This window comes from Lemur catta, chromosome 15 (genome assembly GCF_020740605.2).
Source record: "Lemur catta isolate mLemCat1 chromosome 15, mLemCat1.pri, whole genome shotgun sequence".
Classification (NCBI taxonomy): domain Eukaryota; kingdom Metazoa; phylum Chordata; class Mammalia; order Primates; family Lemuridae; genus Lemur; species Lemur catta.
The window spans coordinates 23,659,294-23,686,567 of record NC_059142.1 but is presented as its reverse complement, the minus strand read 5'-3'; the positions used below and the strand labels follow the sequence as shown (position 1 = coordinate 23,686,567).

The 27,274-nt window shown below is 43.2% G+C and overlaps 3 protein-coding genes across 3 annotated transcripts in view; 1 reads left to right on the top strand and 2 right to left on the bottom strand.

Annotated features, from left to right (window-relative positions):
* Nucleotides 1–3,379: 3,379 nt before the first annotated feature.
* Nucleotides 3,380–17,738, bottom strand: LOC123620339 (schlafen family member 5-like). The gene is made up of 5 exons (XM_045525497.1): nt 17,657–17,738; nt 10,566–11,628; nt 9,449–9,574; nt 4,835–5,555; nt 3,380–4,662 (listed from the first exon to the last, which is right to left on the bottom strand). Exons 2-5 carry the CDS (start codon nt 11,575–11,577, stop codon nt 3,867–3,869), a joined length of 2,655 nt encoding a protein of 884 aa, XP_045381453.1. The 5' UTR covers nt 11,578–11,628; nt 17,657–17,738; the 3' UTR covers nt 3,380–3,866.
* Nucleotides 17,338–19,819, top strand: LOC123621154. The gene is made up of 5 exons (XM_045526993.1): nt 17,338–17,365; nt 17,411–17,554; nt 17,680–17,745; nt 17,903–18,122; nt 18,350–19,819. The coding sequence occupies exons 1-5, from the start codon at nt 17,338–17,340 to the stop codon at nt 18,849–18,851; spliced, it is 960 nt and encodes a 319-aa protein (XP_045382949.1). The 3' UTR covers nt 18,852–19,819.
* Nucleotides 19,820–23,951: 4,132 nt separating this feature from the next.
* UNC45B (unc-45 myosin chaperone B) overlaps nt 23,952–27,274 on the bottom strand; it is a 32,029-nt gene continuing 28,706 nt past the window's right edge. Inside the window, exon 20 of the mRNA XM_045525493.1 lies at nt 23,952–25,904. Coding sequence (XP_045381449.1) covers nt 25,644–25,904 — 261 coding nt within the window. The 3' untranslated portion in view covers nt 23,952–25,643. The remainder of the gene's footprint in view (nt 25,905–27,274) is intronic.

Sequence of the window (27,274 nt, the reverse complement as noted above, 5' to 3'; positions counted from 1 at the left end):
TTAAACCTAATGAATGCAATGAAGGAGGCAAAGCACCCAGGAATAAGACAGTGCCCCCTTCATTGAATTCACAGGAAATTCTAGAAAATACTTCCTACCTCTCCAGAGTCCTTGGGGACAGTCAGGGACTTCTCTGCCTGAGGGTCTCCCTGGTGTTTCCCTGAGCTGCCCACTCAATGCCTCAGCTGCCACCCTTTAAATTGGTCATATTAACCAGAATTCTAGTTTTCTTTTTTTAAATGTGCCCTCTGTACTAATTACTACTTTGGGTAGGTGAGATAATAGCTATGCCTTTATATAAATCTTTTCTACTCTGTTTTCAAAGTTTTCATGCACATCTGTTGGATGTTATGGTAAGGTTGAGCTCCATTCTTTGCTTCTCTGTTGCTGGTAAACTTATATTTTTACTGATTTTGCTCATTCTTTTATGTATTGGTAAAGGGAGAATCTATGATCTGGGCTCATTCAAATCTTTATTCAGAATTACCAATTTTAAATGTTTCTCTCTATACTATCTCATTTTAAGTGTTTCTCTCTATACTATTCTAGAGTAAGGGATTTGCAATATATCCTAAGTTAGCTGCAAATCATTCATGATAGACTAATTCCATGCTTTCCTGTGAACATGCCTTAAAAATTTTAAAGTAGAGTTCTTTATTGTAACTAGCTGCCAAAAATCGTTTATACCAATTCTAGGCTGAGCACAGTGGCTCACCCCTGTTATCCCAGCACTTTCAGAGGCCAAGGCAGGAGCATCACTTTAGCACAGGAGTTCAAGACAAGCCTGAGCAACATAGCAAGACCCTGTCTCTACAAAAAATAAAACAATTAGCCAGGCATGGTGGCATGTGCCTATAGTTCTAGCTGCTCGGGAAGCTGAGGCAGGAGGATCCCTTGAGCCCAGGAGTTCGAGGTGACAGTGAGCTATGATTGCGCCATTGTACTTCAGCCTGGGTGACAGAATGAAACTCTGTCTCAAAAAAAAAAAATTCTAGCTTCAAGTTCATACTTCTTACAGTGAAAAATTTAAATTTATTTATTCTTGGGAAATAGCAGAATAAATCATAAACATTTTAATAGAGAATTAACTCTGAATTTTTAGGTTTTTGTCCCTTAGAAAAGATGGATTTGTTTGGCTTTAAGTACTGAGAGAGTTTCTTAGAGACCTATGGCAAATGGGGAATTTGCACTTTTGTAGCAATGACTTTTGAAAGACTATCTGAAATCCTGAGGACACAGCAGAACAAACGTATTAGACTTACCTTATCATTTCTTTGATTAGCAAGTTAAATGGAAAACAAAATGGAACTTTTGAGTCCAGCACATTCATCCCTTAGGCCCTCTGTCATCTTAAAATCAATTAATAAAACACAGTGTGTCTTCCTGGGGGACTGCGGCAGTCTTCTCTCCATGTAGTCACCTAAGATTCTCCATGGGAATCATATGAAAGCAGACCAAAAGAGCAGAGATTCCAAATAACCAAAAGGCACACATAAAGTATATTAAAAGACAGTGATCCAAAACGCTAACACCATTAAAAGAAAAAGTGGAAAATAATAAAGTAATATAATGTGGTCTTGCAAAAAATTACAATGTGTAGCTTGTGTTCTTACATTATGAAATATGTCTCACCCATTCCTGGCCCCTGCAAGGGCAGGCACGCTACCCCTCTATCCTTTCCATTCTCCTTGCACATGCCATTTAAGCATTTCTGCACATGGCTGTTGTATTAGTCCATTTTGCGCTGCTATAAAGAAATGCCCTGTGGCTGGGTAATTTATAAAGAAAAGAGGTTTATTTGGCTCACGGTTCTGTAGACTGTACAAGAAGCATGGCGCCAGCATCTGCTTCTGGTGAGGGCTTCAGGGGCTTCCAATCAAAGTGGAAGGTGAAGGAGGAGCAGGTGTGTCACATGGAAAGAGTGCGAGCAAGAGAGGCAGGAGGAGGTGCCAGCTTCTTTTAAACAACCAGCTCTTGTGAGAACTGGTAAAGCAAGAACTCACTCATTATTGGGAGGACAAAAAGCCAATCATGAGGGATCTGCCCTCATGACCCAAATACCTCCCACCAGGCTCCACATTCAACACTGGGGATCAAATTTCAACATAAGATTTGGAGGGACCAAACATCCAAACCATATCAGCTGTGTTTAAAAAAAATTAGGTTATTAAGTATGAAATGTCCGATTTCCTTAAGTACTAAGTTTGACAGTTGATATCACTGACATTTCATTTTGACACTTTTTGTTTTATTTTTATTGTGTAGGTACATCCTCAATCTTTCAAACACACATTTGGCTTGTGATTATCTTTCAAATTTGTTTTTAGAGCAATTTTTGTGAAACCATGGATAAGCCAAAAATTTGTGTTATTTTCTAATATGAGTTCCGCCATGGAACCAATGCAGCATAGACAGCTCAAAATATCAACGAAGTGTTTGGGAAGGATGTGGCTAATGAACACTCAGTATATCGATGGTTTGAGAAGTTCTGTTCTGGTGATTTTAATCTTGAAAATGAGCCACGTGGGTGACCTGAGACCAAGTGGATAATGATGAGCTAAAAGCTGCAGTGGAAGTGAATCCATCTCGACCTACGCATGAATTAGCAGCAAGGTTTGATGTTACTATTCCAACAATATTGGACCATTTGAAACAAATTAGGAAGGTAAAGAAGCTGGATAGAGGGGTTCCTCGTGAATTAAACAAACGTCAGAAGAGAAATTGTCTCAAAGCTTGCCTTTCTTTGCTGCCGTGACATAAAGGTGACTCATTTCTACACCATATTGTTACATGTGAAGAAAAATGGATTCTTTTTGACAATCACAAGTGTTTGGCACAATGATTAAATAGTGATAAAGTGCTGAAACACAGTCCAAAAGCAAATATTCATCAAAAAAAGCTAATGGTGTCTGTTTGGTGGTCCAGCACTGCTATTATCCACTACAGCTTCATGAAACCTGGTCAGTGGATTACAGCTGATGTCTACCACAACCAGTTGGATGACATGATGCAGATGCTTGAGATTAAGCAGCTGAGATTGGTCAACAGAGACAAGCCAATCCTCTTGCAAGACAACACTCAATGACATGTCACACAAACAACACTGCTCAAACTACAGAGGCTGGACTTGGAAACTCTCTGTCGTCCACCATATTCACCAGACCTTGCACCAACTGACTACCACTTTTTCCAGGCCTTGGGCCACCTCTTGCAAGGATAAATATTCAATTCTCAACATGCTGCGGAAAACACCTTTCGCAATGTCATCGCCACTTATCTCCAGGCTTCTTCACTGCTGGCATAAACGAGCTACCATTAAGATGGCAAAACTGTGTCAATAGCTTAGTTGCATATTTTGATTAATTGTACTGCTTCTTGTTGGAGATATAATAAACTACACTTTTGATTCAAAACAGGACATTTCATATTTAATGACCTAATACCTGGTGTCTGCCTGGCACATACACCTCAGAGATCTCGTGACTAGTTCTTTCCTTATTGAGCACTTCCATGACCACCCTAAATAACCAATCCCTCTATCTCCTACCCCCCTCACACACATACACACACACACACACACACACGCACACACACTGTCTCTAAGTCTCAGGGCCCTCTAATTACTGATATCCCTAATTACTATTGGAAATTCTTTGTATTTGTTTACTTGTCTGTGTTCTGTCTCTGCCCCAAAGGAGGACACTGATGTCTTGTTTGTCACTCATCCTCAATCCCCAGCACCTGGAAGAGTATATGGCTTAGTGAGTAAATGCTCATTAAATATTTGATGCTTAAATGTTTAGATTAAATAGTTTCACAATTAACTAGAGGTGAGAGCTACCTAATTGTTTCTTTGGGGTTTTCCATCAGATAGAAACATACAGAATATACAGATGTTTCCTTGCCCTGGAAGACAGACAGACCAGAAGATTGTGGGAAATAGCTGTTTCAGCAGCCCCTGGATTGACTCCAAACACGATATTTCTTTCTAGGCCTGAAAATCGACGGACACTGTCCAATACAATACTGTTAGTCAAAATATCTGATGCATCCTTGATCTGTATTAACAGATGGGCCTCCTGGTTGAGCTGAAACGTTCTTCTCTTCCTCATTGCTAATAGTAGCTTATCTTTACATTTGTCCACTTCGCTTCTTTTGCTTAAAAGCACAGCAATATCTCTGGGAGAATAACCATTCCTGAAGAAAAAATGGCACTTATCTGCCACAAACTTCACCATACTCTCCAAGTTCAAGTTTCTAATAATGTCTAAGTTGCCTGGTATACCCTGAGGCCATTCAGGTTCAAGGAGCATCTGTTGGTTGGGTGGAGAATTTTCTCTGATCTCCTGCATTACCTGTTGCAGGTAGTTGGCTATTGGATCTGCACTGCGGAATACTCTGGCGAGCTGTTCTCTTGGGTTCTGGTCTGAGAGATGGGGGAGGCCACTGCAATACACGTGGTTGGTCTGGAAATAGTCCAGAAAGATCCAGAGAATTCCTGGGCAATCCTCAGCTTTCTGAGTGATGGCTTTTGCCTTCGTGTACCAGTCCCCATCTTCAGTGCGAAAGTTCTGAGCTTCGTCAATGACAATATGTTGAATATGTTGAAAGTTATCTTTCATGAAGGTTTTCCGGGTCACTGCCTGGCAGATGTTTTTCGTGCTGAAAATGTAAGAAACAAAGTCAGGTTTCCCCAGTAAAACAAAGAAAGCCAATTCTATTCTTAAATTCCTCTGGACATGGTAAAAACAATGTGAATCTTAGCATGTAAACTTAAAGCCACACTAGCCAAAGTTTCTCAAGAGAAGAAAGTGAACAGAGACAGGCTGCTTACCTTACAAACTTCTTTAGGGGCTCGTTCTCACAGATGTAGAGAATGTGATCTGGTTGGCAGTGAAACACATTCCTGATCTTCTGTATGATTTTAAGAGCCAGGATGGTCTTCCCCGATCCAGGCGAGCCATGAACAAACAGCTGTCTAGTCCTGCGAAAGTTCTTTGAAAGCAACTCATACTGTTTATCTGTGAGTAGGTGCAAAACCTCAGAGCCCAGCTCCTCACTTAAGAAGGATCTAAACCCAAATAAGACTATCACAAGGGACTGTAACAGAGTTTCCATGTCCTGAGTGGTTGTAAGGTTATAGGACTCGGGGTAAATTTGCAAATCCGAACCATAGTGAGTCTGTGATGTTCTATCAGGATTGAGCAGGAGGACCAAAGGAATGATGCATAATCTCCCAGTGTAGCCACCTGTGTTCACCAGCTTCTGCTTCAGAGAATGGGCAACTATCATAGAATAGCCCTTGCACCCCGCATCCAACTTGCTGAAGACAGAATAGAAGATTGGGGTGTTGTTCTGGGAAATTAGAAGAGCTTCACAGATGACTCCCTGCTTCTCCTGCAGACCTAAGTCCACAGCCCAACTTTGAGAAAAAATCAATATTCCTTGGGAGACAGAGCGCATTTCTTTATTTATTAATTCTCTGAGTCCTTTATGTTGTGAGAAAAGTTCCTTATAGAGGCTTTCCGGAGTATACACCACTCTATCTGGTAATACTAGACAGAGAAAGAATTGGAATAAATTAGAGAATCATTAGACAAGCTAGTGATCATCACCACAGGCAGTAGATTCAATCAACATTTGGACCCTACCATGTGTTAACAACAGCTTATACATTAGTAACAAAAAGATACAGCAATTCTTAGTCTGATAGAGCTGGTAATGGGCTGGTATAAACAGAGACAATAATAATTAAGATGCAAAGTGGTACATACAACTGGCAAGAAGTACACAAAGTATGATGTGAATACCAAGGAAAGGTATAGTTTAGGAAAGAAGAAAATATGAAAGTCTTTATGAAGAAGAAGATACCTGAGCTGATTCCTAAAGGCTGACTTTGAGTCAGCCAGTTGAAGGATGGGAGACTAGCAACATAGTCAAAATGGGGGACAGGAGCAAAGCCTGGGGACAAGAAACAGCAAAGTCCATTCAGGTAACTCCTAGCAGTTTGTGTTACTGACGTCTAAAGTGCGAAGCAAAGAGGTGGAGACGAGGATAGGGAGGAAGGCACTGAAGCACCATCTTGATACCTAGCAAAGATACATACTGTATTCACTTATGTGCCATTCTGTAAAGCAAAACTATAGGTATGGAGACCTATAGTCGGCTGCCAGAAGTTAGGGATGGGGGCAGAGTCTGACTGCAAAGGGGCAACTTGAAGGAGATTTTTTGGGAGTGATAGAACTGTTCTGTATCTTTTTTTTTTTTTTTTTGAGACAGAGTCTGACTCTGTCACCCAGGCTAGAGTACAGTGGTGTAATCATAGCTCATAGCAACCTCAAACTCATGGGTTCAAGCGATCCTCCAGCCTCAGCCTCCCGATGGGACTACAGGTTTGTGCCACCACATCCAGCTAATTTTTAAATTTTTTATAGACATGAGGGTCTTGCTATGTTGCTCTGGCTGGTCTCAAATTCCTGGGCTCAAGTCATCCTCCTGCCTTGGCTTCCCAAAATGTTAGGATTATAGGCTTGAGCCACCACACCCGGCCTGTTCTGTATGTTGACCATGGTGGTGGTCAACACAAATCTATATGTGTTTTAAAACCCTTAGGACTATATAACAAAAAGTCTTATTTTATGTATGTAAATTTTTAAAAATATTTTTAAAGTACCTTTTAAAAAGCTTTTATATATTATATACAATATTATATGTATTATATATTATTTATATTATATATAATATATATAATGTTCTTAAACCTTTTGGGGTCACAAGCCCAAATTTGAAATCTAACTAAAAGTAAGAACCCTCTTTTTCAAGAAAAATCAAATGCACAGAAAATTTAAATTTAAAATTCAGGGTAGAGGGAAGAGTCAAAGATAAATCCAAATTTCTGTGCTTGGCTGGATGGAAGATGAACTCTCCAACTGATAGAGATAATGTAGAGAAATAGTAGCAAAATAATACTTAATATAGAATAATATGCAGAGTATACAGAAGAAATAGCAGATTGCTAGAGTGAGAGATCGATTTTGGAAATGCTCAGTTTGGGATGCCTGTGCCACATCAAGCTGTCCAGGAAGCAACTGGACACATCAGCAAAGTCTGGGCTGAGAAATACTATAGTTATTTTCTATAAAAGTGGACTAAACCCAGGGTATGTCCTACTACTACTTTGATTTAACATTATTCTGGAATAACTGGCCAAAGAACTGAAACAAGTACAAAAAAGCAAAACATATAAATATAGGAAAAGTTAGTTCAAAATTATATTTGCTTTTGCATTAGTAAGATTGTTAAGTACAATTTTTAGAAATGGAACAATGCATATATTAAAACTGAGAGTTTTCCTACATGCTAGCAATTTAAAATCAGAAATTATTACCACATAAGGATCCCATTCTGGGAATAAAATTTAATATCTACAGTAACAATATGGATAAAATTTTGAAACAATTGAGAGATATACCACATTTCATTGGTTATAAATGCACTTTAATATCTCTGAAGTCAGGATCCATCTTATTGTTTAACTGGAAATATTTTCTTTATTAGTGTTAAATAAAACAATAGTGTGATGTTTTAAGTTTCACAAAATATGGTACAAGAAGACTTGAGTCAATTGCCAAACATTCCATGCTCAACTATGAGAAAATTCACTGTTGTAAAAATGACAATTCTTTCCAAATTAATTTATTGATTTCATGTAATTGCCATCAAAATAACCTCAGATTATCTTTTTTCTTTTTGGTAGAACAAAATGATTCTAAGATTCTTCTAGAAGAGAAACACTGTGATAACACCATGTTGGTGAAAGTGTCTTTGGGTATATGTTTTGAATTACAATTTGGCAATGTTCATCAAAATTACAAACAATTGCTACTGCTTGGAATTTATTCTTAAAGAACACCTCAGGTATTTTGTAGGAAAATGTATCTTGTAGCACTGTTTAAAATAGAAAAAATTAGACATCATCTAAAAGTCTATCAAAAAAGACAAATGATGGGAGGGGTGTTTGCAAAGTTTTTTTTTTTTAACCTGGGTGATGGTTACACAGGCTTCATTGTACAATTACTTATTAAATTCTATCTATGCACTTTCTCTATGTATAATATACTCCACAATAAAAACAGCTAAATATAAGAACATTTATGTTTAGGAATATTATGAAATACTGTATAATCAATAGAAGAATCAGGTAAATCCAGGATAAAGATGGTGACAAGATATACATAGACATTACTGAGATTCAGTCCTGTGCTTGCACATAGCTGCAGTGTGTTCATTTTCACTGCTGAATAATATTCCATTGGGTGACTATACTAAATTTATTAATATTTATCAGTAGTGGATTGAGCATCTCTTCATAAATTTATTGAACAAATGTGCTTCCTTTTCTCAGAAATGCATCTTTATAGCTATTGCCCATTTTTCTGTTGGGTTGTTTGGACTTTTAAAAATTCATATAAATCACATACATGGATTGTGTAAAAAAATTGTATTAATGTAAGCTCTTTATATGTCCTTGATACCAATCATTTGTCGGCTACATGGATTACAAATATCTTCTTCAAGTTTGTAGTTAAATCTTTCCACTTTCTTTAAGGTATCTTTTGAAGAACAGGAGTTCCTAATTTTATTTATTTATTTATTTATTTATTTTCAGAGACTGGGTCTTGCTCTGTCTCCCAGGCTGGAGTGCAGTGCTGTAATCATAGCTCACTATAACCTCAAACTCCTGGGCTCTTGCGATCCTCCCACCTCAGCCTCCTGAGTAGCAGTGACTTGTTTGCCATAGTCTCTCAGAAACTCTCCCAACATTTAAAGCCAAACAAATCCATCTTTTCTGAGAGACAGAAACTAGAAGATTCAAAGAGTTAGTTCTCTATTAAAAAGAGCAAGACCCTGCTATTTCCCAGGAATAAATAAATTTAAATTTCTTGTTGCAAGAAGTATGAACATGAAGCTAGAATTGTTGTTTTTTATTTAGTTTTATTGTTTATTTACTTAATTTATTTATTTATTTATTATGAAACAAGGTCTCATTCTGTCACCCAAGCTGAAGTACAGTGGCATGACCATAGCTCACTGTAACTTGGAACTCCTGGGCTTAATCAATCCTCCTGCCTCAGCCTCCCGAGTAGCTAGGACTACAGGCACATGACATGCCACCATACCCAGCCTTAATCTTCATGTAGTTAATTGTATCAATCTTTTTGTTTCAGTTTAGTACTTTTGTGTTTGGCTTAGGAAATCCTTTCCTACACCAATGACAAAAATTACTCATGTACATTTTCTACTAAAAGTTTTAAAAGTTTGTTTCTGATATTTAAGTCCTTAAGCCTTCTGGAACTGATTTTGTATAAAATATAAAATAAGAGTCAATTTTTTTCCCATACAAATGAACAATCAACACATTCCAAAGCAACCAGAGATGACAAATTACCTGGAAAGTGACGTTTCCGCCGGTCTTTCAGACATTCGGAATTCTTATGAGTGTACACAGCTCTGCTGCGGGGTGTGGCGGATGACAAACTCAGCTCAAGGACCATCTCAGAAAACCTGGAAAGATCTTGGGAAATAAGAACCAAGAGTTCAATATGCAAAAAGTTAGACCCCACCTTATAGCTGAGCTGTGTTGCAAAGTCTTTCACTTGGTCTTATAACTCAAACCACAGCCCACAGATATTCGTGTTTATGTTCCAAATCAGCTCAGGAAAGCCTACTGAGGTTTTTTCTGGGGGGGGGGGGGAATAGCATGGAACAACACTTTTTAATTTAATTATATTGAAAGAAAACTATTTTTATATTTTTTAGAATGTGACTTTTTTAAGAAATATGATTAGAAGATGTGAAGGTCAACTTCTGAGCAGATTCTAGAATGGACTTTTGTTTTCTTTGGACTTTTGAAGAAGCTACCATTGATTTTCTTTTATCTGATTTCATCTCAGTCTTTCCTTTTCCAATGTGGATGCACGTCCCCAACACTGCTCTGTGACTTTTCAGTAATGGTTAGCATCACGTTTTGTCTCCCAAAAGAAAATGTGGGGAAAAAAGAGGGAAAGCCATGGTTTGGTCATGTTTTGGTTCAAAAATGGAAGTGGGGCAATGAGAAAGGGAGAATATCTAATCCAGGGAACCAGACAAGAGTGGGGAGTCTGAGGAAAGTGATAGTAAGTTAAAGAGGACATATCTGTACACGTGAAAAAGGAATTTCCTGAATAATTTAGTGCAAGTTCGTAATTGGGAAAGATAACAAAAGATTAGAATATGAACATGACAAAGGATGTGAAAATAGAAATAAGTAGGTCAAACAGCCCCCTGCACCAGCCTCTAGTGGGGTTACAGCCTAGGGCATCTGCTGAATGCAGAATATTCAAGATGGTGGAGGGAAGGAAGGGGAGAGACCCCTTCTGCATCTATAGGAGTTAATAAATCAGGCATCTGCAACTCAGAGAGTACCTCTGTCCCCCCAGATTCCAAAGAATATCATAACACCCTTTCCTCTCTATCCTGCCCACCACCAGCAAACGTTACAATCATTGTTGGTCTTGCTCCCTGACCTGGGTCGGCTTCCATCATCCAAGTTATCCATTCTTTTGTGGCCAGCTGTTTCACACTGCAGTCTTTCATCTGCCAGGAATTAGGATCTTTGGCAAACACCGCACAGCAGAATCTCTCCACCTTGACTGCACAGACATGTCCATGGAGGGCCCCCTTATCGTGTTCTTCAAGGAATTTAACTGCATATCGTATCCCACGCCTCTGTGCACAGAAATGATGGACAGGTAACTTCTTAATACAGCCATTAATAGCAGCCCTCAAGGTGGTAAGTTTTATTTTGTGTTTTTCACATCCTATAACTTGATGGGTCTCATCATGCACACCAAAAAATGCATATCCTCCTTCAGTATTTGCCAATGCAGAAACACACTTGGGGAGTGTCTCCTTAATACATTTTAACACATTTGCTGAGAACATTATAAATGCAGTATGTGTGGACTCAGGAAAGTTGAGTTTTTCCAGATACTGAAGCTGTCCTCTATCAAATAAAGCAGCAGCCAAGGCCTCTATGTTACCTTCATATTGTGCACCTCCCTGAGCTTCCTGTGGATGTGACGAATTGGAATCATTTACATTCACTGGAGTCTTAGTCTTCCCTTTGAGGAAGGCCAGAGCTTCCCAAGGACCCATGACATCAGTAGATGTTCTCTGTCTGTGGTACAAATTGGAGCACAAAGTAGCAACTCGTACACCAGCTTCTGTGTTCCATGATTTCACAAAAATCAAAAAGAGTTTTCCCTGCTGCATTGCATCTAAATAGCCTCTGAAAATCAGGGGCAAATCCAGCCCTACTCCATGACTTTCATGATCGTAGTCTTCGTTCTCAATCTCAGCCTTGATCATGCCCCCACCAGAATTCAGCAGAGCACATACTGCTTGCATGATAATTTCATTTTGTTTCTCCTGCAGTTGAGGGTCCATTTCCCTCCTTTGCTGAGTCCCAAGAATGATTTTTCCTACATCTAGGACATACTCAGCAAAATTTGTTTCCAAATCAACCTTGACACTCATCTTCTCAGCACTTGGTCTATTCCTGAATAGGCCTTTTCCTGAAATGTTCTCCTGAAAAACAGAAAGATAGAACTGTTAGAATACGACAAGAACAGGGAGGCAGGAAAATCAACAGGTTAAGGCCACCCTTCTGAGGTTAGTCATTTCATTTATTCCCTTATAGCTTGAAGCCAGATTTACGAATGAATTAAGTGTGTAGGGCAGGTTGAGGAGCTAAGTGCACTGGAAGCCCACTGCCACCGCAGAAATGATCAAGAGGTTATTTTTTTATTTTTTAAAGACACAGTCTCATTCTGTCACCCAGGCTAGAGTGCTGTGGCATCAGCCTAGCTCACGGCAACCTCAAACTCCCGGGCTCAAGCAATCCTCCTGCCTCAGCCTCCTGAGTAGCTGGGACTACAGGCATGCACCACCATGCCCGGCTAATTTTTTTCTATATATATTTTTAGTTGTCCAGATAATTTCTTTCTATTTTTAGTAGAGACGGGGTCTCGCTCTTGCTCAGGCTGGTCTTGAACTCCTGACCTCGAGCGATCCTCCTGCCTCAGCCTCCCAGAGTGCTAGGATTACAGGCGTGAGTCACCGCGCCCAGCCAAGAGGTTATTTTTATGCTATGATTTTGGTAACTTTCTGCCAAGTTCTCTGAGTGGCAAGGTCTCTCAGGTCACCTGCAGAAAATAGGAAATTTTACAATGATACTCACGGACTGGAGCCGGAAAGCAACTGGAAAGCTTTCAGACGTGTCTCTGCAGTGTGCTGATGTTTATTGTTTTTCTTGGTGCTTTGTCTTTCTCTTCTCACTGAGACCTGGTTGATCCTAAGATTGTTTTATAGCCCAATTTTGGGAAGAAACCAATCTGATTGGGTTGGCAATTTATTATTGTTGCTATAGAGCAGATCCTTTAGCTTCTCCTGACCCAAATGGTTCCCATATTGTCAAAAAAAATTATAAATATATATCCTAGCTTGGTTTCTCTGAGCAGAGGCCATCCAGGGGCAGTGTCAGCTAGAAGGGCATAGACGAGACTGAGCCTAACATCAGCACCAAGACGCAGCTTGGTCCATATTCAGCTTGCTCCATAGTAACTCTACAAAACATTAAGCCCTGCTGCAAAAAATGTACTTTAGTAGAAAAAAAGGATCTGAGATCAAGTAGGTAGTAAATCTTAGATACGCAATATAAACATTGGCAAAAGGGCTTAAGTTGACGTTTGGGGTATTGCCTGGAAAAGCCACATGTCCCAGCTGGCAAAAATCACCACTGGAATGGCAGGTCCTTGGTGAATTTAACTGTATCCCAAATCTAGTCTTAGCCTTCTAGGATCATAAAACTAATCTTTTTAGGATCCCAAAGTTGATAGGCCTGAAGGAAACTGATTTACTACCCAAAATTCAAAATAGACTGAAGTGTCTGAGCCAGAGTGGTACTTGGTTACTGTTCAGTGAGAAACGTAACTGTCAGGGAACTCGGGCAGTTATTTCAAAAGAACTGACTCTCTTCCTGTAGGCATAGAACATGTGAAGCCAGATTTCAGAAGGTTGCTTGATAAGCGTGAAATCAGTTCAAAAGGGGGATTTTTATGACTTGATTGGTCTCAATATCCAATAATTTCGTGCAGCTGTGCTACAAGGCAATAACCAAAAGGAAGATGGCACGGTACAATAGTAAATGGCTTGGGCTGTAGAAGGAGAAAAACCTGAGTTTACACTCCTCCCCCAGTATTTGCTAGCTTTGTGTCTTTGGAAATATTACAACCTATTTTTTATTTGTTTGGAGACAGAATCTTGCTCTGTCTCCCAGGCTGAAATGCAGCAGCATCATCCTGGATCATTGCAACCTCAAACTCCTGGGCTCAAGAGGTTTTCCTGCCTCAGCCTCCCAGGCAGCTGAGACTATAGGTGCGTGTCACCATGCCACCACGTCTGGCTAATTTTTCTATTTTTTTTTTTTTTTTTTTTGAGACAGAGTCTCGCTGTGTTCCCGGGCTAGAGTGAGTGCCGTGGCGTCAGCCTAGCTCACAGCAACCTCAGACTCCTGGGCTTAAGCGATCCTACTGCCTCAGCCTCCCGAGTAGCTGGGACTACAGGCATGCACCACCATGCCCGGCTAATTTTTTCTATATATATATTTTAGTTGACCAGCTAATTTCTATTTTTAGTAGAGACCGAGTCTCCCTCTTGCTGAGGCTGGTCTTGAACTCCTGACCTCAAGCAATCCACCCACCCTGGCCTCCCAGAGTGCTAGGATTACAGGCGTGAGCCACCGCACCCAGCCTAATTTTTCTATTTTTTTTTGTAGAGGCAGGGTCTCACTACATTGTTCAGGCTGGTCTTGAACTCCTGGCCTCAAGCGATCTTTAAACCACTGAAAGAAAAAAATACCTGTCAACCTAGAATTCTACACCCAGTGAAAATACCTTTTAAAACTGAAGGTGACTCAACAACAAAAAGACAAACAATACAATTTTTTAAATGAACAAAGAACTTGAATAGATATTTCTCCAAAGATTTACACATGGCCAATAAGCCCATGAAATTATGCTCAACAACACTAGTCATTAGGAAAAACCAAATCAGAACCACAATGAGATACCACTTCCTACCCACTAGGATGGTTATAATGGAAAAAAAAAACTGAACATTTTGGTGAGGGTTTTGGTGAGGATGTGGAGAAATTGGAACCCTCATATGTTGATGGTGGGAATGTAAAAACGTACAGTGGGAAAGCTTTATAATGACCAAAAAGGAAGGCTCAGGTAAGCTGTGATTCGAGGCTGTTGTCACAGAGAAGCTGCAGGCAGACTAACTTGGAATGGGGTGCCCTGCATGATTAGTTTGGAAAACATACTTGGCTTTCTGTGGTTGGTCCTGAGTTGGAAGTGGGAGCAAAAATTAGGGAAGTGGCCAGTTATTGGCCAAGTCCTGACCACTGTTGGCTAAATGCCAGAGAGATTGGTACTCTAGATTATATACAGAGCACTCAAAAACTAATAAGACCTGGGTGAGGTGGCTCACGCCTGTAATCTTAGCACTCTGGGAGGCCGAAGTGGGAGGATCACTTGAAGTCGGGAGTTCAAGACCAGCCGGTGCAAGAGCAAGACTGCGTCTCTACAAAAAATAGAAAAATTAGCCAGGTATGGTAGCCAGGTGCGCCTGTAGTCCCAGCTACTTGGGAGGCTAAAGCAGGAGGATCATTTGAGCCCAGGAGTTCGAGGTTGCAATGAGCTATGACGAGGCCAACTGCACTCCAGCCTGGATAACAGAGCGAGAGCCTATCTCAAAAACAAAACAAACAAACAAACAAAACCTAATGATAACAAAACAGCGCAATTAAAAAATGGATAAAAGATTTGAACAGACACTCACCGAAGATGTATGGATAACAAATAAGCACATGGAATTACATTCAACATCATTAGTCACTAGGAAAATGCCAATTAAAACCTCAGTGAGATACCACTACACACTGGTTAGCAGGACTAGCCATACCCAGTGATGGCAAGGATGTGGAGGAATGGGAATCCTCACATACTCCTGGTAGGAACATAAAGTGGTACCATCATTTTGGAAAAGAGTTTCCAAAATGGGTACCCACAAATGGATGAATCTCAAAATAAATATGCTGAGTGAAAGAATCCAAACATAAAAGGGTATATATCATATGACTCTATTTACATCAAATTCTAGAAAATGCAAACTAATGTATAATGTCAGAGAGCAATCTGTAATTGCTTGGGCAGGTGGGGGAGGAGCAGAAGGGAGGTGTTACAGAAAGGCATAAGGAAACTTTTGGAGGTAATAAATATGTCCACTCTCCACTGCAGTGATGATTCCACACACATCAAAATGTATCACCTTGTAGACTTTAAATATGTGCAGTTTCTTGTCTGTCAATGATACCTCAATGAAGCTATTAAAAACTACTTACATGGAGAATTTTGAAAAAATAGGTTTAAAATATTTTATTGTAATACAATTAGCTCTAAAATCAACAGGAGATTTTTGTGCCTATTACTGAGTTTTTTCCATAGACACTAATTCTGTGATAGGATTAGTGTTAGAGTCTCAAATTCTGCATATTTCAGATAGAGACCTTTACATGCACCCTCAATTGACTTGATAATAATGCCCTGCCATTTCCCTTTGCATATGGTACATTTACACTTCTCAAGCTTGCCAAGTCTTCTCTCAGTAGAAAACAGCAGGCTCTCCTAACCACCAGTGAAAATTACTCCAGCAAAATAAAAGAAAATGCTCTCTCTTCCCCTTACAGGTGCATAAAAGCAGGAAGTATTCTGCTCCATTAAATTGTCCTTGTAGATTTCTCTTTCTAGGAAAGGAATCCTCTAAGTAAGACACACCTGGTCTTCAGAGACTATTGCTCTGGCCTGTGAATGTGCCCATCAGCCTTGAGAGATACTGAATTATGAATGATTGTTTACTTATGTCCTGTTGCCATGACAATAATATTGAAATCCATTTCTGTTTTCTGATAGGTATACAGCAGTCCCTCCTTATCCTTGATTTCCTTTTCCAAGGTTTCAGTCACTGTGGTCAACCAACAGTCCAAAGATATTAAATGAAAAATTCCAGAAATAAACAGTAAGTTTTAAATTGCACCCATTCTGAATAGCATGATGAACCCTCATGCTCTCCACTCCCTCCAGCCCTGGCGGCGAACCATCCCTTTGTCCAGCCATCCACCCTGTATGCGCTACCTCCCCACTGCCTGCCCTTTCCCTTAGTCACTTAGTAGACTGACTGACTGACCCTAGCAGTGCTTGTGTTCAAGTAACCCTTATTTTACCTATTGGCCCCAAAGAGCAAGAGTAGTGACACTGACAATTCAGATATGACAAAGAGAAGCCATAAAGTGCTTCCTTTAAGTGAAAAGGTTGAAAGCATGGAGAAAAAATAATATGTAATGCCTACATACTCTATTCCCTGCTATCTGCGGTTTCAGGCACCCACTGAGGGTCTTGGAACGTAACCCCCTGTATAAGGGGAGACTACTGTAAAAACCTGTGAATTTTCATAATCAGGCAATGAGTGGATCGTGACATTTCCCTCTTCTTCCACTTGCATGGTGGTAATAAAACTTGTGACTGCTCGTTTTTTAAAACAGAAGAGTTTAAATCGTGCGACATTTAAATGAACACTTCCGGCACAGGCTGCTCACACAGCTGCTCGCCTGGTATCCGGCCCCAGGAACTCTCACCTCCCCACCCCGCGCCACACGGACGCATGAAGAATCAGTTTCTGTTTCCCCACCAAGGCAGGCGCAGGCTCGCCCCCTTCGGATCTGGGCCAAACTTTAAGTCACGGCCCCGATCTCCTCCTAGAGGCTTAGCTGCGAACCACCACGTCCGCCACGCCCCACTGGTAGGGGAACGGGAGGGTCTATGATTATAAAAGCCCCACAGTCGAGCGTCCCCTGTCTCCTGCACTAATCCTAAAGGATTTCCTTCCGGCTCCTAGGACAGTCCTGTGCAAATGGGAAACGGAATCGCTCCCCGCAGCCTCAGCGGGGAGAGAATCCATGGGGGCTCTAGTTTGCCACTTTATTGAGGATACAGGGCTGCGCGGGCTACCCAGGAGCCTGCCCACCCTGTCGGATGTTTGTTAGTTTGGAGACCGACCTTCCAAGCCAGGGACACTGACCCTATTTGTCCCCAGACCACAACCTCACTTGGCTTCCTCCTCAGGAGCGTCGGTACCCAGTTTAGCCGTTATCGCTGAAGTCCTTCGTGCTCCCGAACCATGGGGGAATTTTACCAGGCTTGGTTTGGTAAGATTTAGGCGGTGCCGCTCCGCGCCTCTCCCTCCTCCCCAGCTCGCCCCGCGTCCCAGGCTTCCCGGCGCCCGGGTCCCCACAGCCCGCTGTCGCTGGAAGTTGCTCCCGAGAGTCAACAAACCCCATCTCCCGAGCGGGAAAGCGGCTGTCCCGGCAAGCTCGGGCCGGGGGGCGGGGGCTGCGGTCGCCGCACCCCGCCTTCGCCACAGCGCCCTCGGAGAGCCGGCGGGGACCAGGGGAGATTTTTGTAGGATCTGCGCAAACAAGCGCGGGGGGACTCGTTACCTGACGGCGTTTCTCCTCTGCAGCGCGTCTCCCTCCCGGAGTAAGCCACGGAGCCTTCCAAGTCCAGAACAGAGACCTCGACCCTGCGGGTCCGGGTCCTTATATTAGCCGAGCTCGGTGACACTTCACGGGGCGGGGCGTCGCGCAGCAGACGGACAGCCCAGTGGAGTCGTCTACACGGACTGGGAAACCCACTCCTGCAAAGAGGACAGCTTGGTTAACTTTGGGTGGATTGGGGAGGCTGAGGAGGAGGCTTCTTTGTTGCTTTTCTGTGTTCTCCGATTAGTTTTTTTGAGACTTGTAGTTCTTACTCCACCCAGGGAAGGAGATCTGGGTGCAGCCCGAGGTCCTCCAGACCTCCCCGGCCCTGCTCCGGGTCTGCCCGGGACGCCCCAGGCTCCGGGGCGCTCCTCAGGCCTCTTCTTCCCCGCGCCTCCAAGTTCCAGATTCCTGCTCGAATTCGCGGGTCGGCGGCTGGAGCTCTCGGGCTGCGAGGGGTCGTGGGCGGGGGCGGGGGCGGGCCGGGGAGGTGGAAGGAGCGAGGAGGGGGGTTGGGGGAGTTGATAGGTGGGGGCACAGCGCGGAGGGGAAGCAGAAAATTAAGCTTCTGCTTTCGCCCCCACCCACCGCCCCCAATAATTCGTGGATGTTGATTCCACCTCCTTTCTTTTGCGGGTGCTTTACTTTGTAAAGGGGTGATGCCGCCGCCCAGGGCGCCAACCGAGGCCCGCCCTGCGTCGGCGTGGCCGCCGGAGCGGATCCCGGCAGGCGCCGGCCGGGGCTTGTTGCCGACGGGAAAGAGGAACGGCTCTTTGGAATCATCGCCCGCTACAGACTTCGTCACGTCCTGGGGCTTATGCGGATTGTCGGTTTTCAGATTGTTGCCTTAAATCTATTACCAAACTTGTGCTGGGCGCTCGCGAAGGGTCTGACTCTGCTACGCCCGACCCTGGGGACCTGCCGGTGCGGTGGCGGCTGCGGGAAACGGAAGGGCAGGAGTGGGACCCATAGCAAAAAATGTCTTCAGCCAATATGTAATTTACAGGTTACCTGGAAACTCCTTAAAAGTAGATCTGTAGTGCTAAACAGCCTGGTGAGTGGGGAGAGCTTCGTCTTTGGAGTCAGACGGACGTGGGCACTGTCAAGCATGGGGAAGCTATTTGATTTCTTTGAGCCTCACGTTCTTCAATTGTAAACAAAACAGGCCCCCTTCTAAGACCTGTCGTGAAGATTTCATGAGTTAAAAGTGAACACATTGGAACATGGTAGGGACTCATGGATGTTAGTGTCCCTTGTACTTTGAATTCAGAATTAAACTTTAAGAAACTCTTTTTAGTAAGATGAAGACAAGAAGCTCAGCTAAAATATATAAATGAGAATTTACAGAATACACTTTATAAGGCGATTCCACTTGTACCATGTCAAATATGAAGAAATTCACCCAGCAGTGAAGTACACATTTTTAAAAATGAGTTTCATAAAGCCAAAACAAATTAACAAAATTAGATGTGATTGATTGGATTGAAGGTAACTGAGGCTTTGATTTATGAACAATTTCAGTGAGAAAAAAATAATTCCAAGATAGTATCAACTTTGAGACAGCAATGGTTGGCAGTCTGTGAACAAAAGGAACCAAGCTTATGCTGAGGCACAAGAAGTCAGACTGGAAATGGATTGTCCTTACTTGGCCCTCTCACTGTTTTATGCTCATACACTTCCTTTTATACTCAGGTCCTGAAACAAAAACAAAAAACACAGGCTCTGCAACAGCTGAAGAAACTCAGCTCTCTCTAAAAAGGAAACTGACTTTACCTAACCACTTCCTGCATGTGCTACACCCACTGAAGATTGAGACACAGCCTTGGTGGTATAGAGCTCAGAGGAGTTCTAGGGCAGGGAAACTATTCTGTATGATACCATAATGGTAGGTATCTGTCATTAGACATTTGTCAAAACCCACAGACTGTACGACACCAAGAGTAAACCCTAATGTAAACTGTGGACTTTGGGTGATTATGATGTGTCAATATAGGCTCATTGATTGTAATAAATGGATCCCTGTGGTGCAGAATATCAATAGTGGGGGAGGTTGAGCCTGTGTGGGGACAGGGAGTATATGAGAACCTTCTGTACTTTCTGTTCAATTTTGCTGTGGACCTAAAGCTGCTGTAAAAAATAAAGTTTATTATGTTTAAAATCAACAAAGAAATGAATAATAAAAGTGAGGCACCCACCCCGCAAAAAAGAAAACTGACTTTACCTAACCACACTTCCTGTGTGTGCTGTGCCTGTTAAAGAAATGACCTCGGTGGTGTCGTGCTGAAGTGCAGAATGTCCTCATGTTGGTGGGGGTGCAAAAGGTATTACAGTGCTCTGACATTATGTCTTCCTTTATTCTGGTATCTGTAAGGTCTACATGAATTACTGAGGAATCTTATTAAAAATACAAGTATGGGCTGGGTGTAGTGGTTCGTGTCTGTAATCCTAGCACATTGGGAGGCTGAGGCATGAGGATTGCTTGAGGCCAGGAGTTCAAGACCAGCCTGAGCAACATAGTGTGACCCTGTCTCTGCAAAATAAACATATATACAGCAGGGCACGGTGGCGTGTGTATGTAGTGCCAACTACTCGGGAGGCTGAGGAGGGAGGATGATGTGAGCCCAGGAGTTTGAGACCAGCCTTGGCAACACAGCAAGACACTATCTCTACCAAAAAAAAGTTTTTTTTTTAATTAGCTGCACATGGTGGTGCATGCCTATAATCCCAGCTACTTGGGAGACTGAGGCGAGAGGACAGCTCAGGCAGCAGTGAGCTATGATCTCACCACTCCAGCCTGGGCGACAGAGCAGGGTCCCTGTCTCAAAAGAAAAAAAAATTTCTTCCTGTGTATTGGTATCTTTAATTTGAACATGTTTCATGTTAGTTCATTGCCAAAATAAGTATATTCAAATTAGACATTCTCTTCCAATGTCTTCAATCTTTTGCTTGTCAAAAGAACAGCAGCTGACTCTATCACCATCTCTAATCCTCTTAGGCTCAAAGGAAAAGTAATAATTTGGTGATAGATGATTTTTTTTCTAAAAATAATGAATTGGAGATTTTGTTCCGTCAAGGTATACACCAAGAAGTTGGAAAAACCAAATGGAATCGAGAGACTTTCAAAGCATGTACAAAGCCAAAATTAATTCAATAAAAAAATCTAGAATTCAGATAAACCAATGAAGAGGGGGGAAAATCACAAAACTTACAGAGAATTTAGGATTGTTGGCCTATTTTGGATTTAGAGAACTTCTAAAAATCTGTTACGCAAAGCTTGTTGCCCTACATAGACGTCCAAGACACCTATCACAGGCCATCATGAGGAACACAACCCCTTATAATCTCAGGAACCTATTTGTACCCAAGACCCAAAACTCACCTATCTTGCCTGGATCCCAGAAACTCTGCTCACAGAGTGATTGTTCCTCTGAAATCTTTGGCATTTATGAACGGTGAGGAACTCTATTACCTTGGTATTCAGATATACTGGGTTTTGAATTTCAATACTAAGAGGGAAACAACCCACAGACCTCAGAACCCCAAAGAGCAGTGCCAGAATGGCATATTGGCAGAACCACATAGAAAAGAGAGGTGATGCATGTATCCTTCTTTGTGTGGCACTCGGTATGTTATTGTATTGGGTGCATTTTCCTTACCTCTCGCCTCCTTAAAGATGATAAAAATCCTACGGGAGAGTAGAGAGGTAAATTCTCCTCCGTACTCTGTAGCACAGCGGGTGCACCTGCCGCTCCTGCTCTGCGCCCCTGCATGCTCTCAAAAGCCAGAGGAGGAGGGACGTTCGGGGACTCCGGTGGCCTGCACCTGACTGAGTGTCCCTGGACCTGGGCATCCAAAGGGGCCCTTTCTCATCCCACCAGACTGCCACAGCCTCGCTTCAATCACTCTGAAGCCCACCTCCTTCTTTCTGTGTCCTCTGTGCTCCCAGGTGCTCCCAAGTGGTGACAACTGGCCTAGCCCCGCCACGCTGTCTTTCTGGAGAGGTCTCTGCCGGGTCTGGGGCTAAGAAGCGCTACACCAGGGCAGGAGAGGAGCGCGCTGGGCAGCACCCACGCCCAAGGGGCGCAACCCGTCCGTGCTCCTAACGGTGATCAGGAGGGGACCAGACCCCTGAGGGGTGGGGAGAGCGCGGCTTTTGAGGATCTGGGGGAATCTCCCTAGCGGCTAGCACGTCCGCCCCGCGGGCGTCTGCACAGCTGCACCAGCGCGCTCCAACCTCCCTCCGGAGTCCGCTCCTAGTGTCCGGTTGGGGACGCCACCCGGCCAGGGTGCCACGGAGGTGAGGGCACCGAGCAACTACAGCATGTACTCGAATGGAAGGACAACAGTCGTGGCTGTCGCTGTGGGCCCGGGTGCTTCCCCGCATCCTCAAGCCCTCCCCCCTCTCTGCTCGCTGCTCGGCCACCGGGCAGGCGCCGCTGAGTCCCGCACCCGGGCTGGCACTGCCATCGGTGGTTCCTGTTTGAACTGCGCCCATGCGCTCCGTCGCCGCCCCCAGCCCGCCTCGGGGGTTGGGGAGAAGGAGATGGGAAATTGAGCTTCTTCCGCTCCTGCAAACGTGCACACACACACACACACGCACGCGCGCGCGCACACACACACACACACACACACACACGCACGCACGCACGCACGCACGCGCACACACACACACACACACACACACCCCTGAGAACGTGGTTTCCCACTCTTTATTTCTTATTGCTGAGATTTGTAAAGCATGAACCTAAGGCAAGGATTCTTAGCCTCGCCAGGGCTCTGAGATTCAGCAACTTGGCGGTGACCGGTGCTGGTGTTGGAGTTCAGGGAAAATGAAATCGGGCAAATATTTTCTGGGCGCTCGCGCTGTGCCGGGCTCCGCGCCAGGGACACCCCGGCAGGCCCAGGAAGGCCAAGGGCGCGCGGAGCAGGCTGCGCGGAGAGCGGACGCGGACCCGCCGGTTGTGAGGAGTAAGTAGCGCGGTGGGGGAATCGGGGAGGTTTATCCAGTTCCCACTCCAACTGCAGCTCTCACTGGGCGCCCTCAGCCACTCCGCCTTGGAATAGACGTTTCTCCATTTCAACACTGCCAGCTCTCTTGCCCAGGACCCCTAAGTTACCCAAACACCCAGGCGAGTGGCCACAGTTCCTTAGGGAATTTACAAGTGCGAACTGCGCTTCTCTCCAGTCCCCTATTCGCCTAAGTGACCTGTAGGTACAGATTCACGAATAGGTCCGCTCTTCCTGGCATTATATTGTAAATCTACCCCCAAGGAACAGGGACTATCAAAAGGATTAAAGGAAGGGGACTAATTTATACTGAACCAGGTGCTTTAGATCATTACTTTATGTAATCCTCACAACTCTAAGAGAAAGGTATTACTCACTTTTTAAATTAAGCTTTTTAAAAGTGAAACAAAGACCAAGAGCAGTGGCTCACTCCTGTAATCCTAGCACTTTGGGAGGCCAAGGTGGGAGGATCCCTTGAGGCCATGAGTTCGAGATCAGCCTGGGCAAAATAGTGAGACCCACCCCCCTATCTCTACAAAAAATAGAAAAATTAGGCAGGCATGGTGGTGGGCACCTGTAGTCCCAGCTACTCAGGAGCTTGAAGCAGGAGGATCCCTTGAGCCCAGGAGTTGGAGGCTGCAGTGAGCTATGATGAGGCCACTGCACTCTACCCCAGGTGACAGAGCAAGATCCTGTCTCAAAAACTAAAAAATAAAAAAAGAATACTACATTCATTCTAGATAAAAGTCCTTTATTGATTAAATGTTTAGCAAACTTTTCCCACTTGGTGGCTGACTTTATTACGCTCCTAATGGTGTCTTTTGATGAATCAAAATTCCTAATTTTAGGGAAGTCCAATTTATCAGTATTTTCCTTTATGGTTAGTACTTTTATGTCTCATTGAAGAAATACGTGCTTACTCCAAATCATGAAGATATTCTCCAGTGTTATCTTCTAGAAGATGTCTAGTTTTACTTTCCACCTTTAGAGCTCTGATCCACCTGATGTTTGAGTATGTTGTGAGGGAGGGGTTAAGTTTCATTTTTTCCATGTGGATATCTAGTTGACCCAATAGCATTTGTTGTAAAGTTTATCCTTCCCCTCAGCTCTGAATCATCACCTTTGTCATAAGTAAAGTATACTTGTACGTGTGGGTCTATTTCTGAATTCTCTATTCTGTTTCATTGGTCTATTTGCCTATTTTTGTGCCAATATCACACCACTTTAATAACTGCAAACTATATTGATATTCACTGTTAGTCTTCCAACTTCATTCTTCTTCAAGACAGTCATTGCTATTCTTGACTCTTTGCACTTTTATACACATTTTGGAAACAACTTATCGATCTCTGTCCCCCAAAAGCCTCAACGTTTCTATACACCAACTTGGGGAGAATTTACATTCCTATAATGTTGAGTCACCCAATTCATGAATATAGTAATATCTCTTCATTTATGTAGGTTTTTGTTTATTTCTTTCAATAATATTTTATAGTTGCCTATGTTTAGTCCTTCAATATCTTTCACATGATTTATTGCTGGGCATTTGATATATTTTATGCTATTGTAAGTGGCATTTTTTTTTAAAGACAGGGTCTCACTCTTGTGGCCCAGGCTGGAGATGAGAACTGTCAACCCTTCAATAAAGGTGGGTGGAATTGGGACATACTGGCGTGGCAGTACTAAATCATAGCTATCTTAACCATAGCTAGAAAGGCAATATAAGTAGAGAAATTCAGATCTACAAACATATTACTTGTGTCATTCTTTTGTGGCTAAGTCTGACCTACAGAACATGTTCTTTGATCTGCCCAACATACATTCTTTTGTGGTTATATGCCTCTTTCATTCCTTAATAAGCCTAATCAGTCAATTGGATAGGGATGCAGCTCCTTCTTGCCCTAGACTTGTATATATGACCCAGGCCTGGCCAATTAGCATTCCACCCCTGGCTCACCGATGGACATGTGACCTGAACTAGACATACCAGAGTCATCCTGGGAATTTTGCTGGGTTATTAAGAATGCTCTTCTCTCTTCTCTTCCATAATGAATTTTAACAACTACATCAGTCTGGAGCTGCTAGAGAGTATCCCTCCTAGCACATGGAGAGAGTCTGCCAGAGAATGAGGTCAACCCAGAGGAAATCAAAGACAAGATATGGGATGAAAGAGATAGACAGACACCTACATGGAGAATAATATTGGTGAAAACATTTGAACCTCAGGGTCTAACGATGTCAATGTCAGGCCTTTCCCTGGATAGTCAAGATATATGAGCCAATGGATTATTTATTTTTTGCCTGAAATACTTTGAGTTGGTCTCATTTATATTCGTCATATCTGTCTTGCTTGGAAGACTTTTCCAAGTAAATTGCAAAGGTCATGTTACAGTGTTAAACACACACTGCATTTCCATCACAGTTGAGTGATGGGAGTGGGCATGGGGCCAGGACAGATCACTGCAGGTGAAACATGGAGTTCTGAACAGCCTAATTCAAACAGTATGGGAGAGAAGGTTTGAAAACCAACACAGATCATCACTCAAATCCAACCGCATTAACCTTTATAGTTGAATACCTGTTAGTTCCTATTTTACCATACAATCCATTTTCCAAAATATAAAGAACTTCAGCCCATTGTCCTGGCCTTCGGAATGGATACAGAAAGAATTATCCAACCTGTCTTTTAATCTTGGATGAAAATTATTCTAGTAATTTCTGGAACATGACAAATGTAAGGAGATAAAGAGCAAGAGAGCCAGTGAAACATCCAAACTTTGCCAGGACAAAGGGGAAGATTCAGGGAATAATCAAGTCTTTCCTTTATATTGAGACTTCATTGTCACTGCTGTGATCCCTAGATGACCTGACACTCTGGGAGTACCCAGCCCAGGACTCTGCACAGTACAGAACCAGTCTCAATGGCCCTGTGGGCCCCTGTCTAAGACACTGGTTTAATGAAGCCATAATCCATGCACTTGATGAGACATTCCCGGGCCGTCTGAATCACTTCTGCCTTCTTCTCATCTGGCTCCTGTTTGCCCACGACAGTCAGGATCTCCAGGAGCTCACTCTCCACCAGCTTCTTGGCCAGCTCAGCATCAGCCGCCAGCAGGTTGTAGGCAATGACCAGGCCCCGGTGTTGGACTGACAGCCGGTCGTGCAGACAAAGCCGCTGTAGGATTTCCAACCACTGGGATGTCTGGAGAGGCGGAAAAGGGTGAAGAACGTTCTAGGTTAGGATGTCTCCCAGAATTCATGTGTTGGAAATTTGGTCCTTGGTATGGTGGTGTTGGAAGGTGGGGACTTTAAGGGGTGACTAGGTAGTTAGAGGAACTAATGCTGCTCTAACGCAGGGTTAATTCTTGCAGCAGTGAGTGAGTTCTTGCACTTGAGGGACTGGATTAGTTGCCATGAGAACCGCTCATGGCACCACATGCCACCCTTTGTGTTTTGCCCCTTTCATATGCACCCTCTTCCCTTCTATTTCTCTACCATGTTATGACGCAGCATGAGGCCCTCACCAGAAGATGACCAGATACAGCCGCCCAATCTTGGACTTCCCACCCTCCAGAACCATGAGCTGAGTAAATCTCTTTTCTTTATAAATTACCCAATCTGGTATTCTGTTATAGCAACAGAAATACTAAGACAGAAAGATTAGAGGAATCAGTGGGGAGATAGAGGAGATTTGGAGATAAGATAAACAGAAAGGATTGGCCAGTAAGTTAGCTGTGGTCACACATCCAGAAATAGTAGATGGAATTAACATCCATTTATTTTTTTAAGCAGCTTGAGAAGCAAAGGGGCAGGCCCACTGCATGCCTGAGCAATGGGGATGCACAGTGTTCAAAAGGAGGATTCTCACCTTGGGCACCTGGGCAACCCAGCTTCTGTCAACCCAGATGCCCCTTGAGACATGAGTGCCAGGCATGCAGACATGCTCTCTACCAGGCCTGACTTTAACTGGAATCAACACAACAGTCTGGAGTACATCTTCTCCTCCATTCCCAGTAATGCAAAACAACTACTATGCATGGGGAGGCAGAACTGTAGACTACTCTGATCACCCCAGGAGGCAGAGATGAAGCTGAGAATAGAGCCAGAAGGCTTAACTCCCGTATCATTCAACAGACACACACAGGGCAGCAGAGTAGAATAGTCATCTGCATGGAGTTTGGAGTCAGAGAGACCAGTATTCAGGTCCCATCTCAGCCACTCACCAACTGCATGACCCCAGCTAAGTTATTTAACCTCTCTAAGCTCAGGACCCTCATCTGTCATCTGCTATGCCTACCGCTGAAATTGTGATGGTTTAACGGGATGATATGTAGAAGGAGCTTAGCATGGGGACTGGAGCACAGAAGTGCTCAACAGGTGGAAGTGGAAAGGGATGATAATTTAAGGCATCATCCCCAAGATTTTCCCCCTTGGGCTTCTTCATATCTGTTACCCTTACCTGGCATTTGTCAGCAGGGATAATTTTCTACATGCACTGCTCTCAGATGGGAGACAGACACAGAGGGGAAGAAAAGGCAGATTCTTGGCTTCTGAGTGTCGAAGCAGACTTTT

Bases quoted from the DNA above. Each gene is read 5' to 3' on its own strand.
- LOC123620339 (XM_045525497.1), bottom strand. From the start codon at position 11,577: ATGAGTGTCAAGGTTGATTTGGAAACAAATTTTGCTGAGTATGTCCTA. The intron at 9,575-10,565 runs GTCAGGGAGCAA...TTATTTCCCAAG, and splicing joins GATGATGGAAGCCGACCCAG to ATCTTTCCAGGTTTTCTGAG. The intron at 4,663-4,834 runs GTAAGCAGCCTG...TTACATTTTCAG, and splicing joins CCCCTAAAGAAGTTTGTAAG to CACGAAAAACATCTGCCAGG.
- LOC123621154 (XM_045526993.1), top strand. From the start codon at position 17,338: ATGGGGGAATTTTACCAGGCTTGGTTTG. The intron at 17,555-17,679 runs GTCGCCGCACCC...TCTCCTCTGCAG, and splicing joins GCCGGGGGGCGGGGGCTGCG to CGCGTCTCCCTCCCGGAGTA. The intron at 18,123-18,349 runs GTCGGCGGCTGG...TACTTTGTAAAG, and splicing joins ATTCCTGCTCGAATTCGCGG to GGGTGATGCCGCCGCCCAGG.